The sequence below is a fragment of the Sus scrofa genome, chromosome 6 (assembly GCF_054392235.1).
Source record: "Sus scrofa isolate SSC_HxYL_T2T_F1_AM1 chromosome 6, Sscrofa_HxYL_maternal_Yorkshire_Landrace_v2.0, whole genome shotgun sequence".
NCBI classification, from domain to species: Eukaryota; Metazoa; Chordata; class Mammalia; order Artiodactyla; family Suidae; genus Sus; species Sus scrofa.
Window position 1 is genome coordinate 17,889,855 of NC_139388.1, and position 18,094 is coordinate 17,907,948.

The window sequence follows — 18,094 nt, forward strand, 5'->3', positions numbered from 1 at the left end:
CAATCTAATGACATAGCTTCTAAAAGCACTTTCTCCTGCAATTGTCAGACATGAAGCGCAGAGGAGAAAATCAGAGAGTCAAAGATCAAGGGAGACGTGACACACCCTTGCCAATCTGATGACGGCGGGGGGCGGGGGGGAGGGGGTGCACACATATGAGAAGGAACATGGGTGGCCTTAAGGAGCTGAATGAGGCCTCGATCAAGACCAAGCAAGGAAGGAGTTCCCGTCATGGCTCAGTGGTTAACGAATCCGACTAGGAACCATGAGGTTGTGGGTTCAATCCCTGCCCTTGCTCAGTGGGTTAAGGATCCAGCGTTGCCGGGAGCTGTGGTGTAGGTCACAGACACGGCTCAGATCCTGAGTTGCTGTGGCTGTGGTGTAGGCCGGCGGCTACAGCTCCGATTGGACCCCTAGCCTGGGAACCTCCATATGCTGTGGGAGCCACCCAAGAAATGGCAAAAAAGACCAAAAAAAAAAAGACCAAGCAAGGAAATGGGGACCCCAGTCCTACAACTGTGAGTGACTGAATTCAGGCAGTGACTCAAATGAACTCTGAAGCAAATTCTCCCTTGGTTTCTGGATAAGCATGCAGCCCTACTGACACCTTGATCTGGGCCCCGTGAGACCCTGAGGAGACCAGTCAGCAGCCACGAGGCTCTGGGTCTTCTGACCCACAGAACTGTGAGCTCATAAGTGACACTGTATGAAGTCCTAAACCTGTGCTGTCACCTGGGAACTGAAAATGAATACATCCTCTCCAGACAAAGGGCAATTTCCACAGAAGATGCTCTGAATATATGGTTAGGTAATGGCCTCAGCTGGAATTCTTGCTGAGCTTCCTGCCTCAGTCTAGTTAGAGGGCCTGACTCAGACGGCAGTGGCCCATGGAGTCGGTGCTCATCTCACAGGAATAGCGTTTCCACGATCCCAGTGTCCTTGATGAGACACACATTCCTAAGATTCACCATCACCTGGAGATCTGTACATCTATGAGACACTACTGTTCTCAGAGGGTGAGTAACACTCTTTTCTGGTAGAATTCAGGCACATGGACTTTACAGGATCCTTTTCCAAACAAGACTTATTCATGTATCAACTTATCTCTGATTCCAACATTAGCCTTAAAAGGACTCGAGGAGTTCCCTTGTGGCACAGCGGGTTAAAGATCTGGAGTTGTCACTGCAGCGGCTTGGTTGAGGCAGTGGTACGGGTTTGATCCCTGGACGAGGATTTTCCACATACTACAGGCACAGCACCCCGACCCCCCAAAACAGTAACAAAAAGATGCAAGGATTTGGAAACGACAGTCCACGAAAAGGGTTCCAAGTGAAAATATCCATGATGAAGAAAAGACGGAAGAGGAGACTGAGCAGGCAATGGGAACCCACTATTTGGCGGTAAGGCTAAGCCTTGGAAAGGCTAAGGCCTGGAAAACTTGCAAAGCACCAGGCCATCCTGATAAAAAGTCTCCCCTGTACTCTATGCCCCTGAAACCATCCCTTCTCAGAAGTCAGGGTGCCGAGGAATGTAAAGTGGTAGCAGGACCCACCTCAAAGTTCTGGCAAGTGAGAAGCAGGAACACAAGACGCTTTCAGCTCAATGAGTATTTATCAAGCTGCTGCCATGTGCAGCAAGGCACTATTCTAGGCCCTGGGGATGACACTAAGATGCATAAGGCCCAGAAGAGCTGGCTGACAACTCAGCACCACTCCCCCTGTACCCTTCCCCATGTGCAAAAAAAGAGTGCCATGGATGGAAGAGGAAAACTAACCCCTCAAGAGTCCCCAGTTCAACATTCTTTTCTAAGAGTAAAGCAAAATTTTATTATGAGATTTAAAAGAAAGCCTTTTGCTTCCTTTTTTTGGTAAGATTTTTATTTTTTCTATTATAGCTGATTTACGCTTCCCTTTTTTTAAAGGTACAATTATTCAGGTAAAATTAAAAAAAAAAACCTATAAAACCAATCCTGTTCTCATCTTCCCTCTCCTTCACAAAATAAAAATGATTCACACATCTTCTACTCTAGACTTTTCACTAATCTCATGTTAAAAATTGTTGCCATTTTCCCATTAAAAAGTTGTACCTTCCAAGGCCATTTATAAGCACACAAAGTAGACTTAATACATAGATGTGTCATAAAAGTCCAAGTGAAGGCCAAGTCCAAACAGAAAATCTGCAAACAGGGAGCCAGGGAAGAAATCCTTGTTCTTTTTACACCGTCAAGATACAGAAGTTCATACACCATTATCAAAAAACCGGTGAGCCAAAGACAGCTTCAATTCATCAGGACAAAGAAAAGGCAGGCCAAACACAGGCTTAAACCAGAAAGTTAGCCTAGCAGAGGGTAACAAAGAAGGCAGGACAGACAGCAATTAAAAGGCAAGATGGGAGTTCCCGTCGTGGCGCAGTGGTTAACGAATCCGACTAGGAACCATGAGGTTGCGGGTTCGGTCCCTGGCCTTGCTCAGTGGTACCAATCTGGCGTTGCCGTGAGCTGTTGTGTAGGTTGCAGATGCGGCTTGGATCCCGCGTTGCTGTGGCTCTGGCGTAGGCCGGCAGCTACAGCTCTGATTCGACCCCTAGCCTGGGAACCTCCATATGCCATGGGTACAGCCTTAAAAAGACAAAAAAAAAAAAAAAAAAAGGCAACATGATAAAAAAAAATCATCTTTGGAGAAAGATGCAAAGTTATCAAGAATTACAAGAGACATAAATGGACTAACGATGACAGTTTAAAGATAAAAGGTATCATACTGCTTAGATTTTTTTTCAATTTTTTGTTTTAACTGAAATATAAATGACATACAATATTCTATTACTTTCAGGCATATGACATAGTGGTTGGACATTTATGTACTTTATGAATTGATCACCATAGTAAGTCTGGTTAACTACGTGTCACCATACAAAGTGATTACAGTATCACTGACTACACAAATCAACATATCTAGGAAACAAAAACAGGCTAAACAAAAACAGACTCACAGATAAAGAGAACAGAGTTGTGATTGCCAAGGGGAAGGGGAGTGGGAGAGGGAAGGATTGGGATTTGGGGATTGGTTAGCAGATGTAAACTATTATAACTCTCCCAAACTTCAGACAATATCACAAAGCTACAGTAACCAAGACAATGTGGTACTGGTACCAAACAGATACATAGACCAATGGAACAGAATAGAGAATCCAAACCCAGACCCCTATGGACAATTAATCTTCAACAAAGGAGGCAAGAATATAAAGTGGGAAAAAGACAGCCTTTTCAGCCAGTGGTGCTGGGAAAACTGGACAGCTGCATACAAATCAGTGAAACCAGAACACACCCTCACACCATGCACAAAAATAAACTCAAAATGGCTTAAAGACTTAAACATAAGACAAGACACCATCAAACTCCTGGAAGAGAACATAGGCAAAACATTCTCTGACATCAACTGTACAAATGTTTTCTTAGGTCAGTCTCCCAAGGCAACAGAAATAAAAGCAAAAATAAATCAATGGGACCTAATCGAACTGACAAGCTTTGCATAGCAAAGGAAACCATAAAAAGAAAAGAAAACCTACAGAATGGGAAAAAATAGTTTCTTTTTTTTAATGATTTTCATTTTTTTCCATTAGAGTTGGTTTACAGTGTTCTGTCAGTTTTCTACTATACAGCAAAGTGACCCAGTCTCTCTCTCTCTCTCTCTCTCTCTCTCTCTCTCTCTCTCTCACACACACACACACACACACACACACACACACATTCTTTTTCTCACATTATCCTCCATCATGCTCCATCATAAGGGACTAGATATAGTTCCCAGTTCTATACAGCAGGGCCTCATTGCTTATGCATTCCAATGTAATAGTTTGCATCTATTAACCCCAGATTCCCAATCCATCCCACTCCCTCCCCCTTCCCCTTGGCAACCACAAGTCTGTTCTCCAAGTCCATTAGTTTCTCAAGAAACTAGTTTCAATGATGCAAATGACAAGGGCTTAATCTCTAAAATACACAAACAACTTATATAATTCAACAGCAAAAAAAACAACCCAGTTGAAAAATGGGCAAAAAGACCTCAATAGACATTTCTCCAAAGAAGATATACAAATGGCCAACAAATGCTCAACATCACTGATTATTAGAGAAATGCAAATCAGCTAACACATTTATACGTCTTCGCATGGCTCAAGTGTGTTTTTTAAATAAGGAAGATAGGAGTTCCCATCATGGCTCAGTGGTTAACGAGCCTGACTAGTATCCAAGAGGATGTGGGTTCGATCCCAGGCCTGTGGGGTAGGTTGCAGATGTGGCTCGGATCTGTGTTGCTGTGGCTGTGGTGTAGGCCAGCAGCTGCAGCTCCAATTCAACCCCTAGCCTGGGAATCTCTATATGCTATGAGTGCCACCCTTTTAGACAAATAATAACAATAACGATCAATAAAACCAGAGGAAAAAAAAAAAAAAGGAGGAACACTCTAGGATTTCATGTTACTATAGACACCGAGGTGGCAACGTTTCCAGAAAGGACTAGTCCACAAACTTAAACCTGTAGATAGGTCAGCTGGGCCATTGTGGCTATAATTTTGGCAAAAATGCTAAGAGGCAAAATCCAGAATGATGTGAACCAATACATAAACAGAAATAAGGATTGGAGACCCAAAGAATATTGAGACTAATAGTCTGACCATATTTTCAACTAGTTGTGGGTACATCGTAACTTCAGGAAACTCTGTGATGTGTAGAGCACAGAGCAATATAAATTCTGTGCTTCAGTTCTGTGACTATTTTTACCTAATGCAAAATGAAAAACCTAAATATAGAATTGTTCCAGTGTTTGAAAGGAGTCGTGCTATTTAAAACGTTGGGCATGCCATCGTAAAGACAGTCACTAAACCAAACCCCAAATCTCCACTTCCACAGACCTTGGCACTTTCAAAAGGAGCCATCCAGGGCCAAGAGAATCCTAAAGGAAAAGTCTAACCTCATCACACCAAACCACAGCCACAAACGCCATGGCTGAGGCAACCCTTTTCCCCGCCATCCACATCTGTCCAGAGCATCTGCAGTCAGTTCTGCTCTGGTCTTCAGTCAGCACATACCCAAACCACTTAAGCTCCCGTGACTTTCTTTGAGACCTGGGCTCCTTTTCCTGGCTTCTCGCTCAACTCTTTCCCTTTCAATCACAATTTTCTAGGACTGAGAAGTCCCAGAATCTGGACAAGGATCTGGTTAAAGTAGACATGTCACCCCTGCTCCCTGATTTGTGGTGACCCTTCCACTGGCCCAGTTGTTCAATGTCGGGAACACATTTTGGTTTGCATTCCTCCTGCAATGGATACGCTTTCAGAGGAAGGACTCTGCCCCAGAGCCACATGGTACCACTGTTCCATGGGGCCTCCTCAACACCAATCACAACCATTACGGGGGTGTCATTTTAAAGTGACCGCTTCGGAGTTCCCGTAGTCATGCAGTGGTTAATGAATCCAATTAGGAACCATGAGGTTGGGGGTTTGATCCCTGGCCCTGCTCAGTAGGTTAAGGATCCGGTGTTGCCGTGAGCTGTGGTGTAAGTCACAGAGGAGGCTCGGACCCTGCATTGCTGTGGCTCTGGTACAGGCCGGGCGGCTACAGCTCGGATTATACCCCTAGCCTGGGAACCCTCCATATGCCGCAGGAAGCGGCCCTAGAAAAGGCAAAAAGACAAAAATAATAATAATAATAAAGTGACCGCTTCATAAGCTGCTCCCCTCCTGCATTTCCTCTTTCCAGGGATGGCATCACAACCCAAGAGTCTGAGAGTCCCCTCTGTGGCTCCTCACCCTCCACCATGTCTGAGTAGTGAGTCACTGGGTCCTGCTCAATGATCACACCTCCCAGGTACTTCCCCTTCTCCTCTCTAATCTGTCACCACCTCCTGTCTCACCACTTCCCACAGTGCTCTTCCCGTTGAGTCTGGCCTCAGCCTCCACTGTGTCAGCCATGCCCACCTTCTTCTATTCCACAAGTGGCCCTTCTCCAACCCCCCTCAAACTGACTACCGTGCAGCTAGGAAGTGACTTAGATGGCACCAATGAGAAGCTCCTACGAGAGACCTGGAAAGCAGAAGGAAAGGAGAGACTTCTGGGGGTGATGATGGGGGGGGGACTCTGGCAGCCTCCATGCACCGCCGCCTGGACACCGCTTCATGCATGTGAGATGGTTGTAGGAGCAGCAGTCTCCTGACCTCTGGATTGCAGCCACAGGACTATGACCTTGAAACCAGGGAGGGGGAGGGGCTCCTTTCTATTCCTCCAGCACAGCCAGTGATCTTTATAAACCCTTAATTCCCCATATTATATCCTCTTCTGCTCAAAATACCTACAGCGGTCTCTGTTTCTTGCAGGGAGCCCTAACTGACACAGCTTCAGACTCATCCAGCAGATACTTACCTGAATCCTTTACCACAGAAACAGCACATCACGCCCTTGCTCAGAATTCAGTGGTCCCCTGTTTCCAAAGAATAAAATCTCAAGTCCTCAGCAAAGCATAACCCTTTTTGAACCATCTCCTACAGCAGGAAGCAGCATCCTGTCAAGGGCCAGATAGTGAGTCTTTCAGGCTTTGCAGACCATATGGTCTCTGTCACAAATGCTTAACTCTGCAGTTACAGCATGAAAGGAGCCACAGAGAATATGTAAATGAGCATAGCTGGATTCCAATAAAATCTTATTTACAAAAAGAGGTGGTCAAGAGACTAAGAAGACAAGACACAGACTGGAAGAAAATGTTTGCAAAAGACCTATCTAATAAAGGGCTGTTATCCAAAATATACAAAGACGTCTTAAAACTCAACAATAAGGAGTTCCTGTCGTGGCTCAGTGGTTAACAAATCCGACTAGGAACCATGAGGTTGCAGGTTCGGTCCCTGCCCTTGCTCAGTGGGTTAATGATCCGGCGTTGCTGTGAGGTGTGGTGCAGGTTGCAGACGTGGCTCGGATCCCACGTTGCTGTGGCTCTGGTGTAGGCTGGTGGCTATGGCTCCGATTAGACCCCTAGCCTGGGAATCTCCATATGCCGAAGGAGCGGCCCAAGAAATAGCAAAAAGACAAAAAAAAACAAAAAACAAAAAAAGAAACTCAACAATAAGAAAAGGAAAAAAACCTGATTAAAAAAATGGGCAAAAGATATGAACAGACACCTCCCCAAGGAATATGTACGGACGGTAAATAAGTACATGAAAAGGGACCCTTTAGCATGTGTCATCAGGGAAATGCAAATGAGGTTCCAGTACGAGCTCTTTAGAACAGCCAAAATCTGGAAAACCACCAACACCAAATGCTAGCAAGGATGCCATGCAACAGGAATGTGCGGTCATCGCTGGTGGGAGTGTAAAATGGTCCAGCCACTTTGGCAACTTCTTACAAAACTACACATACTCTTACCCTCTTCCCATACAGCCTAGTGATCACTCACTCTCCATGGTATTTACCAAAGGAGTTGAAAACATGTCCACAGAAACACCTGCCCGGGGATGTTTATAGCAGCTTCAATCACGGCTGTCAAAACTTACAAACCACCAAAATGTCCTTCAGTGGGTGAACGGGTAAATAAACTGTGGTATGTCCAGATAATGGAATATTATTCAGTGCTAAAAAAACAAATGAGCCAGCAAGTCATGGGAAGACATGGAGGAATCTTCGATGCATAACACTAAGTGAAAGGAGACAATGTGAGCAACAGCCTTTAGGATTCCAGTTACATGACATTCTAGAAAAGGCAGACACTAAGAGGACTGGTGGGTGCCAGGCATTAGCGGGGAGGGCGGGATGAAGAGACAGAGCACCGGAGACTGGGGGGCAGTGAAACTGCCCCATACTAGACTGTCGTGATGGGTGTCTGTCATTGTGCATCTGTCCAAAGCTATAATGTGTACAACACCAAGAGCGAACCCTGATATAAACTATGGATTTGGGGGATAAAGTCCTTCATTATCTTTGAGGACAAGGATGTATCAATGTAGATTCAATGACTGTAACAAAATGTACCACTCTAGCTTGGGATGCTGATAGTGGGGGAGGCTGTGTGTATGTGGGGGCAGGTAGTATATGGGGGAAATATCCATACCTTCTGCTCAGTTTTGTTTTTTGTTTTTTCAGGGCCTCATCTGTGGTATATGGTAATTCCCAAGCTAGTGGTCAGATCAGAGCTGCAGCTGCCGACCTTCACTACAGCCCCAGCAATGCCAGATCTGAGCCACATCTGTGATCTACACCGCAGCTTGCAGCAACACCAGATCCTTAATCCACTGAACAAGGTAATGGATAGAACCCGGGTCCTCATGGATACTAGTCAGGTTCCTAGCCTGCTAAACCACAAAAAGAGCTCCCGGTTTTGCTGTGAACCTAATAATTGCCTTTTTTTTTTTTTTTTTTTTTTTTTTTTTTTTGTATTGTGTCTTTTTAGGGACGCACTTGCGGCATATGGAGGTTCCCAGGCTAGGGGTCAAATCAGAGCTACACGTGCCGGCCTACACCACAGCAACACCAGATCCGAGCCACGTCTGCGACCTACACCACAGCTCATGGCAACATTGGATCCTTAACCCACTAAGCAGGGCCAGGGATCAAACCCACAACCTCATGGTTGCTAGTTGTATTCGTTTCTGCTGCGCCACGATAGGAACTCCCTAATAATTGCTCTTAAAAAAAAAAAAAAAAAAGAGCAAAACATGGAGTTCCCATTGTGGTGCAGTGGAAACGAATCTGACTAGGAATCATGAGGTTGCAGGTTCAATCCCTGACCTCGCTCAGCGGGTTAAGAATCCGGCGTTGCCAGGAGCTGTGGTGTAGATCACAGATGTGGCTCAGATCCTGCGTTGCTGTGGCTGTGGTATAGGCCAGCAGCTGTAGCTCCAATTCGATCCCTAGCCTGGGAACCTCCATAGGTCACAAGTACAGCCCTAAAAATAAAATTAAAAAAAAAAAAAAACAGCAGAACAAACAAAACCCTACAGGTGCAGCCTGGATTTGACCTGCAAACCATGGTTTGCTATCATCCTGAACATCTCATGGGTCAGCATTACCATTACCACTCATGTGTCCTCAAATTTGCCGAGGTCTCTTATTCTCAACTGCCTTTGCCCATGCTGTTCCCCCCGCCGGAGTGACTTCCCTCGCCCTCACCCTCACTTCACTTCTCGGGTCTGCAAACGCCTCCCAAGTACACCTCAAACGTGTGAGGTCCCCCCCACCCCACCTCCCAGCAGGATTCAGGTAAACTCTCCACTTCCTTCCGCTCAGACGCACACTCCCCACACTAGGGGGGCCATGGCACTAAATGGAATTGTCCTTTGTGTATCTGTCTCCTATTAGATGCCAGTTCCTTGATGTCAGGGGCCACGATGTCTCATCATGTTCTCACCGCAACCTAGCTCAGCTCCTGCCATTCACGCAGGTGGAACGAAGACAGCCTCCAACTGCGGCCTTACTTTCTCCTAGTTCCTGAGAAGTTCCTCACCCGCTTTCTGGCACACACCCATCTCTCTAGGCTTGTGCAGAAGACATGCCAATAAAGACCAATGAAATAAACAGATCTCGATAAGCATACCATAATGCGTAATGCCTAATTTTAACTGGCGTGGAATTAATCAATTAATGCATAAATGAATGTGTCATTCATCTCCAGGATGACTTTTCCACGTCTGGCTTTAAGGACACAGGGGGGCTCGTGTCCACAGTTTTAACCCTATTCCTTACACACCACCTGTTCCAAAGGGAGCCCCACAAGCTCCTTGTGTGCAGGGACAGGGTCTCAATTATCACGAATGAATTACGAATTACAGGTATTGCTTTTCTTTTTTTTTCCTTTGGCCACACCCACGGCACGTGGAAGCTCCCTGGCAAGGGATCCAACCCACGTCACAGAAGTAACCCAAGCTGCTGCAGTGACAGTGACGGATGCTTAACCGGCTGCGCCACAGCGTAACCCCCCAAGGGTTCTTTTCTTCCTCCTTTCTTTGCTCCAGCGTCTGCAATGAGGTTACAGCTAGATTTTAAGTAAAAGCTATTGGGTGGGAGGCCTGAATGGAAACTGCAAAGATGCTTGCTTCAGTGTCAGGGTGGATGGGGTGACATCTCCACATAATTACAGTGCCTGATCAAGTAGCCTTTGGTCATCTCAGTGGAAGGAGAGGTGGCAGTGGCCGACAATGAGAGGGAGGGGCCCAATGCCCGAAGGCTCAGTTCCCGCCCACCCCTGGCTCCCCGTGAGGCTCTGCTTCCCAATCCTGCTGGCCCTCCCAGGACTCGCAGCAGCGTTCCCAGCAGTGTTCCCAGCAGCCTCACGCCTGGTTAAGTTTATTTTTCTTTCCTTTCTGGGCTAGGCTGTCTGCAGACACAGCTGATGAGCTATTTAGAGCTCACCAGAGACCTTGGGCCTTTGTACGTCTCTGAGACTACTGCTCTTTTAAATCTCCAGAGGTCACTAATGCCAAGGCAAGGGAGTCAATAAATCTGACATGTTTTCATCACAACAGGATAAAAAGGGAAAGAGGAAAGGAGGGTGGATGAAAACTCTATCATAGGAGGGTCTGAAATTCACACATGTAAAAAGAATCACAGGGGCAAAGTTCCTGATGTAGCTCAGCAGGTTAAGGACCCGACGTTGTCTCCCTGAGGATTCGGGTTCAATCCCTGGCCTCACTCAGTGGGTAAAGGATCCAGCGTGGCTGTGGCTGTGGCTGGCAGCTACAGCTCCAATTTGGCCCCTAGCCCAGGAACTTCCTCCATCTGCCAACGGTACGGCTGTTAAAAAAAAAAAAAAAAAAAAAAAATTTAAAAAAGGAGTTCCCACTGTGGTGCAGTGGAATCATTGGTGTCTCTAGAGCACTGCGACATAGGTTTGCTCCCCAGCCTGGCACAGTGGGTTGCAGATCTGGAGTTGCTGCAGCATACACTGCAACTGCAGCTTGGATCTGATCCCTGGCCCAGGAACTCCATATGCCGCGGGGCAGCCAAAAAAAGAAAAATAGCAACAACAAAAAAGAAGCACATGGGAGCTTGATAAAATGCAAATTCTGACCAACACTGGCCAATGTGGACAGCTGACGGGGGAAAGAGGCCTCCAGCCCTTCACAACACACACACACAATAACGCACACACACACATATACTCTTACAGTAAACATGTACATAATACATAATAAAGAAAAGTATTTAAGTCCCTCTATAAAGCTTCTTAACTAAGATTCCTTTCACAGTTTTAAGACCTATTAATAAAAAATTCTATGAACCAAAAGCAAATTCAATGCATTCTTCCATTTGTTGGTCCTGTCAACTTAAAAAAAAGTACTTCGTGAGAGTTGTACATTAAATTTGATTTGGGGCAAAGTCAGGACTATAGCCCAGGAGGCAGCATTTCGGATAGCTCTGAAAAACCACTCCCACGAGGCAGGGGGAAAGTCAGTGTACATGGGATTTTGGTCAAGGGGGAGGTACATGCAACCAAGCACACACTTTGCAGAAGGTCGCTGCTGCCAGCCTCATGAAGGTTACTGCTAGTCACGAGCAGATGTCACCACGAAGGACTTCATCACTCTTCTAGATGTGAAGAGATATAAGAACCGGGCTCAGAAAATCTTCTCCAGAAAATTCTAACTATCTGAAGACCTGTTCTGCCCGTTCTCCCGGGGGCACCGAGTGCCTCAGTCCTGATCCTCACCCTGAGCCCTTGCAGGGGGTGTTGAGAGTCGGCGGCTGCAGCGGCTCATGATTCAGTCCATGTAGAGGCAGATGGCAAGTGCCCGTCTCCAGGTCACAGGACCACTGCCCTACATGACTGTGGAAAATCTACAGATTCTAGATGGAGGAGCTCGTTTTTCCAAGCAGAAGAGCTCTTAAAGCTGTGCTTGGAGCGGCAGCAACACTCACAGGCAGGCCTATGGGTTGACTTCCTTACCTAAGCTCCCTGATTTCATGTGATAGCTGGAGAGGGGGAAAGAAAAACCACAGCTGATGAGCAATCAATCAGCAAACCACAGAGGCGTTCCGTCCACCTTCATCCAGAGTTTCCAGACCATTTCTTTTTTTTTTTTTTTTTTTTTTTTTTTTGTCTTTTTGCCTTTTCTAGGGCCGCTCCCACGGCATATGGAGGTTCCCAGGCTAGGGGTCGAATCAGCTATAGCCACCGGCCTACGCCACAGCCATAGCAACGAGGGATCCGAGCCGCGTGTGCAACCGACGCCACAGCTCACGGGAACACCGGATCCTTAACCCACTGAGCAAGGCCAGGGATCGAACCCACAAGCTCATGGTTCCTAGTCGGATTCGTTAACCACTGCGCCACAATGGGAACTCCTCCCAACCATTTCTAACTTAGCGGTCACTCTGAAGAGAGCTGCCAGTACCCGCATGGATGCCCTCTGCCGGGTTCTCTTCCCTCCACGTTCGCCTGCCTCCCTGCCGGCTTCTCTAGGTCACCACTCAGCAGCCCTGCGCTGTCAGCACTAGGAGACTGTACCGAACCACTGGGTGATGGCCCAGAGTCCCGCTGCGAACTCCCGCCTGCTCTCTCCTCCGTCCTTCCCTCTCCACACACCGATCTCTTCTCTCTGGGCTGCCAAGGCTCTCAGAGTTTCACACACACCACATATGCCATGGCGGCGGTGAACTCGCGGTGCAAAGCAGATGCCATGCATCTGGCAAGAAGGTGATGTGGGCGCGATACGGGGACCACATGAGAGCTGCAAAACCTGAATTGACTTAGGCTCCCTTCCCAAGCCGGCCCTCATTCCAGCAAAATAAAATAAACAGCGGGGGGTTATTAAAGGGCGTGGTGGGTCCCTTCTGTGCCAACTAGCTCATGCTGTCCCCGGGGGCTCCATAACACACTGGAACAAGGAACACTGACTGAGGACACAGGGCAGGACAGCACACGAACAGACAGGGCCCTGGGCACACCACATAATGGTCCCCATGCCACGCCAGACACCACGTGGTGTTAGACCAGCCCTTCTCCTGCCACCAAATCAGTGCTCTTCTGACATGTTATCTGGCAGTGACCAGCTTTCCTCTGGAGCCCCTGCCCAAGGCCCAAACTAAATTCTCCCACCTGAGATTCTGAATGACCAAGGCAGCGAGACTGACAAGGCCAGCGTGGAGCATCGTCTTAGAACCACTGGCTTTACAGATAAGCTGGGCAGAGGAGAAATGAGAGGGGGTTATTGAGCCCAGAGAAACCCTGAGTTCTGAAACGTATCCGCCTCAATGGCCGACAACAATTTCTCCAACCTAACTAACACTTCTGCTGTTCGGTTCACCCAGGTAGGTGGATGAGACTTTTTGTGTTGTGACATAGACCCTGCAAACAAAGGCATATATTAAATATATACTCAGCCAAAAAAAAGAATAATAAAATGAACACCCAGGGACCCATCACCTGGGCTAAGAAATAATACTGCCAGTAGCCAGAAGCTTTCATGTGCTTTGTCCTCAATAAATCCCCCAGAAACGTTCTCCTGAATTCAGAGGTAATTGTGCCCTTCCATTTTTTATAGTTTTACCGCCTACGAAGGTATCCATTAAAAAAACATGGTTTCACTTTTCCTTTTTAAACTTTATATAAATGACATCATACCATACATTTTTTTTTTCTGCAATCTGCTTCTCTTGTTTCATGTTATGTTCATGAGACCCACCATACTGGTGTGACTGCCTCGCCCCCATTTTTGCTATGGGACAGTGTTTCACTGCAGGACTATACAACAGTGTATGATATTAACTTTTTCTTTCTTGAACCAGTCTCGCTGCCTAGATACTATCCTGGTCCGCCTGCTCACAAATGTATGCCTATGAATCGTGGGTGGCGCTCTGTGCTGGCTTCACGTGGCAGCCCAGGTGGTAAAAGCCCTGGAGATGTTTTACCACCGGAGGGTCCTGAGAGAGGGAGCAAGTCTCACGACGGCGCGGGGGGTGGGGGGTGGGGTGCAGGCTTGGCACGCACACGGTGGCTTTGCTGAGTGAACTTGGGTAGATGAACCCTTAACATAAAACCCGCAGACGGTTTCAGTTCTGGGGCTTTATAAAGCAGGGGAAGGAGAGGAAAAGCCTGCTTCAACATCGCAATTTTCACCTTCTCGGGCACGTCAGACCACCTTTGATCATGGGGGATCGCACCCAAGTCCAAGAAAAACCTACCCTTCAGACAGTGAAAGCTAAATATTTAGTCTGGGAGGCGGCAGGCAGAAGCCCATCATTCTCTCGGCCACAGGAAACCAAGGACAGCAGAGGACTGTCCGCGAATCCTTCAGGTTGGATTCATCCCCATTCATCACGACCTACGGTCTCCTGGCCGGGAATGCTTCAGGGATGCCGGCCCGCCCAGGTTTGGGGCTGGGGAAATGGGGCGCAAAAGACAGTCTCCAGAGGCCACCTTGGCCACCGTCACCAAGCACTGCCAGGGTGCAGGGCCCTCAGGCTGACCTAACTCATCTCGGTTAATTCCTGCAATGACCCTGCGAGGCGGGCGACAGCCTCATTTTACAACTGAAAAAACCGAGAAGTTCAATGATTTGCCCAACATCATACGGCAAGTAAACGACAAGCCAGGATTCCATCAACATCTTTTTTCCCCCCTTTTCTTTTTAGGGCCAGCAGCACATGGAAGTTCTTTTTACACCAGCAGCACATGGAAGTTCCTAGGCCAGGGGTGGAAATGGAGCTGCAGGTGTCAGCCTAGGACACAGCCACAGCGATGCCAGATCTGAGCGGCATCTGTGACCTATATTCTAGCTTGTGGCAACACTGGATCCTTAACCTACAGCCTGAGGCCAGGGGTTGAACCTGCATCCTCATGGACACCATGTAAGGTTCTTAACCCACTGAGCCATAATGGGATCTGATTCCAAAGTCCTACACCCATCTAGTTGACTACTCTGCTACCACCTGTGTCAACAATGACTTTCATAAAGGCAGCAGCAATGGGGAGGGGGGTTCTTAGGGATGCACAAGACCCCACTTTGGGGTGATCCTTCCAAAAATGTTTGCTGCTGAATGCTTTCAGTGGGTAAAAACTCACGAGCCATGGGTGCAAAATGCTGCAGTAGCTGGGCAGACGGAAGAAGACTCCCACGTGGCTTAAACTACCTAGAGGGCATTTTGCCCACCAATAATTAATGAGCACTGAATGTCTGCTATGTGTTACGGGCACAAAAACCATCTGATTTTCTGTTGTAATCCAGCTGCTATGTAACAGTCAAGAATCCTCAACCCAAACAAGAAAAGAAGGGATATCCGGATGTGTGATTTCAAGGTCTATCAACTCAAGAACTTCAGAGAGCAACAAACAGGTCACCAACTTAAGTCTAAACCAGTTAAGACGTGAACTCTGCCTTCCAGCGCCAAATGAAGTGGCATCCGTTGTGCGTGACACCAACTTTCCAAGTCAGCTAAAGACCAGAGCTCAGAAGGCACTGGGCTCGCAGAGTGAAGGGCGGGCTGTTCCTCTCCCACAGCCACTTGCCGCCACGGAGGAGACTTTGCTGTGGTTTTGGGCACCACGCATGCCTCTGTTGATACGGGATTTGTCCTCAGCTCGTGAAACGCAACTATTCATCCCAACTTGTAAGTCATGTAGCAAGTCACAGAGAAGAGTGACTAGACTGCAGGATATGAGGTAAGACCTTTGCAGAGGCTTGGAGAAAAGACAAAAGGAAAATGGCACCTCTGCTTCTAATGACACTATAGACAAAAGATCCAAACACCCAACTCTCTTGTTCCTGGTGCCTGTCAGGCACTAATACCTCACTCACAAACCCTCAAAACAACCAAATCCAGAGAGGCTGAAGGCTATCCTCAGAGGGATCTTTCCAGATGCTGTGGATATTGGCTCTTAAAGCATTATTTCTCCCACCCGCAAAATTTGTTTGGGAACATTTTTACCAGCTATTCTCCACAGAGAATGGTTTAAAACTACATTCCATATGATTCTATTCCTTAAAATGTCCAAAAAAATCTGAGGAATTTGTACATTACAATAAATAATAAAACAGGCTCCCAAACCCCTCCCCGTCTCTCTCATACACTTACAACTATTCCCCTGCCCCCTGCCGGGGTGCTCAGCCGCTGTGGAAATAAGTTTGCACCATTAACACAGGAATATGATGGGATGATCAGTAAATGAAATTCAGTCACGTGGTATCTTACAACAGGTATAATATAGCTGAGACCCTGAGCACCGGAGGTCTTAACACACACTCCAAAGGGGATCACGGATCACCGCCACGGACAGAAATTTTCATGTACAAAGAACCACTGCTCTAAGTGTTCCCACATGCATCCTGGAAGGCAAACTGCGGCCGTTGTACCTGATGCATAAAAAAGCGTCCGGCTCTGCTCCCTCAGCCAAGTAACCAAGTGAGTCAGTCCCAGTCCTGTCAAGGAACCCTTGGCCCTTTCGAGAATTCTGAGTTTTGTATTCCCCTCTGCACCCACTTAACATACTCCTGAGTCTCATATAAGTTGGTTATCAGCTCTCTGGAAACTTCCACCAGTTTCTAACATCAACTGTGCCTCGCCACTTCCCAGTGTGTTTTCAAGGGCTCTAACCAACTTCCCAGCGCCTCATCATCCTCATCATTGGCAGCTGGTGGACTGGGGGTGTGGGGTGGGGGTCTTACCGGGATCTCCCACCGAAGCAGTTTGTGCTGGGGGGCTGGTGCCGGTTCTCTGTGGCGACAGCTGTCCCGCTGGATTCTCTGGAAGGCGGCTGTGGGCCTAGAAAAGAGATCAATCCATCACAGGAAAGGACAGAAACGCTGAGCAGCCCACACCTCTGTCTGAGAAGGAGGCAGAGGGAGAGCGCTCACTGCAGCTTTAGAGCTACCCTCCCTGGTGGGAGACGGAGAGTCCAGCAAGCCGCAGCCACCGGCGTGAGAAGCGGGGAGGTCTGACTGGGGCCTCGGAACAGAGGAGGCGCAAACCTGGGAAGCAGCTCTTCTCTGAGACCTTCGAGAATGTCCAAGGCACTTCCTCGCTTGCTGCCTTACACATTAAATGAATTGGGCCACACCACGTGAGACAGAGGACAGGGGCTGGCCGTGCGATGGGGGCAAGGAAGCAGGGCATCTCTCTGCGTCGCAGCCAGAGAGCTTTTAAAAAGTGGAAATCAGATCTGATCCAAATCATCTTCAAGCCACATCCAACTGAGCGAGCGAGGCCAGGGATTAAACCCACATCTTCATGGATACTAGTTGGGTTCTTAACCTGTTGAGTCACAAGGGAACTCTGTTGCTGCTTCTTAGGATGAGGTTCAAAATCCCTCAGGGCTGTGTGGTTGGAGCTGACCTGCCTCTGTGGCCTCACCCCCACCACTATCCTTCTTGCTCCCCATGAGCCAAGCACCCTGGCTGCCTCTGGACTCACTGCAGGACCCCCTCCCACTTCAGAGCTTTTAATCCTCTTCACCCCACAGCCCCACCCTGGCCTGTCTAAACCCCTCGTACTCCAGTGGGTCTCAGCTTCCTCAGAGAAAGCTTCCCTTGCCCCCGAGTTTAGGTGAGATCCCTCCAAAGTACAGGAATCTCATGCCACCGAGGACTATTTTCTTCACAGCTTTTGTCACAGTTACAGTTAAAGAATTATTAGTGCATTTACTCACTTAATGTCCAGTGTGCCCTGCCCCCACCAAATAGATTCAAAACTCTAGGGAGTAAAAACCACGTGAATTTTGCCCTTGCCATCTGGTTGGCACCTGATCCAAGAGCTAAGGTCTAAGAGTCGCTCAATCATGGCTAGAGGTGCTGAATGAGTGAATGGTGCGTGTTTTTCTAGATGCACCAGAAGTACACTGAGCACCATACAAGCCCAGCTGAGGGAGGACTCTCAGCAGTCAAGCTCCATCCAATCTCAGATTCCACCCAAATGCCCTTCTCGAAATAGAATTCAAATCTCACCCCCTGAAGCTACGGCAAGCCTGTATGGGGCCTGGAAAGCACCACGGTTACATCACATTTAACGAGAAAAATTATGGAGAAAGCCAACCCATTTCAGACCTCAGACTTCATGAAATAATTTCCTGCTAAATCTAAAGGTGACTAACTTCAGACGAGATGAAAAGGAAAAAAAAGGCCCACATT

At 47.6% G+C, this 18,094-nt stretch overlaps 1 protein-coding gene across 4 annotated transcripts in view; it reads right to left on the reverse strand.

Moving 5' to 3' along the window:
• The window catches only part of WWP2 (WW domain containing E3 ubiquitin protein ligase 2), a 158,833-nt gene that overhangs the window by 72,740 nt on the left and 67,999 nt on the right, over positions 1 to 18,094 (reverse strand). For all 4 annotated transcript variants that reach the window (XR_014805563.1, XM_021093861.2, XM_021093863.2 and 1 more), the window contains exon 6: positions 16,637 to 16,733. Coding sequence is in view for 3 of the 4 variants with exons in the window: in XM_021093861.2 (XP_020949520.1) it covers positions 16,637 to 16,733 (97 nt within the window). In the remaining variant the exon portion in view is untranslated. The remainder of the gene's footprint in view (positions 1 to 16,636; positions 16,734 to 18,094) is intronic.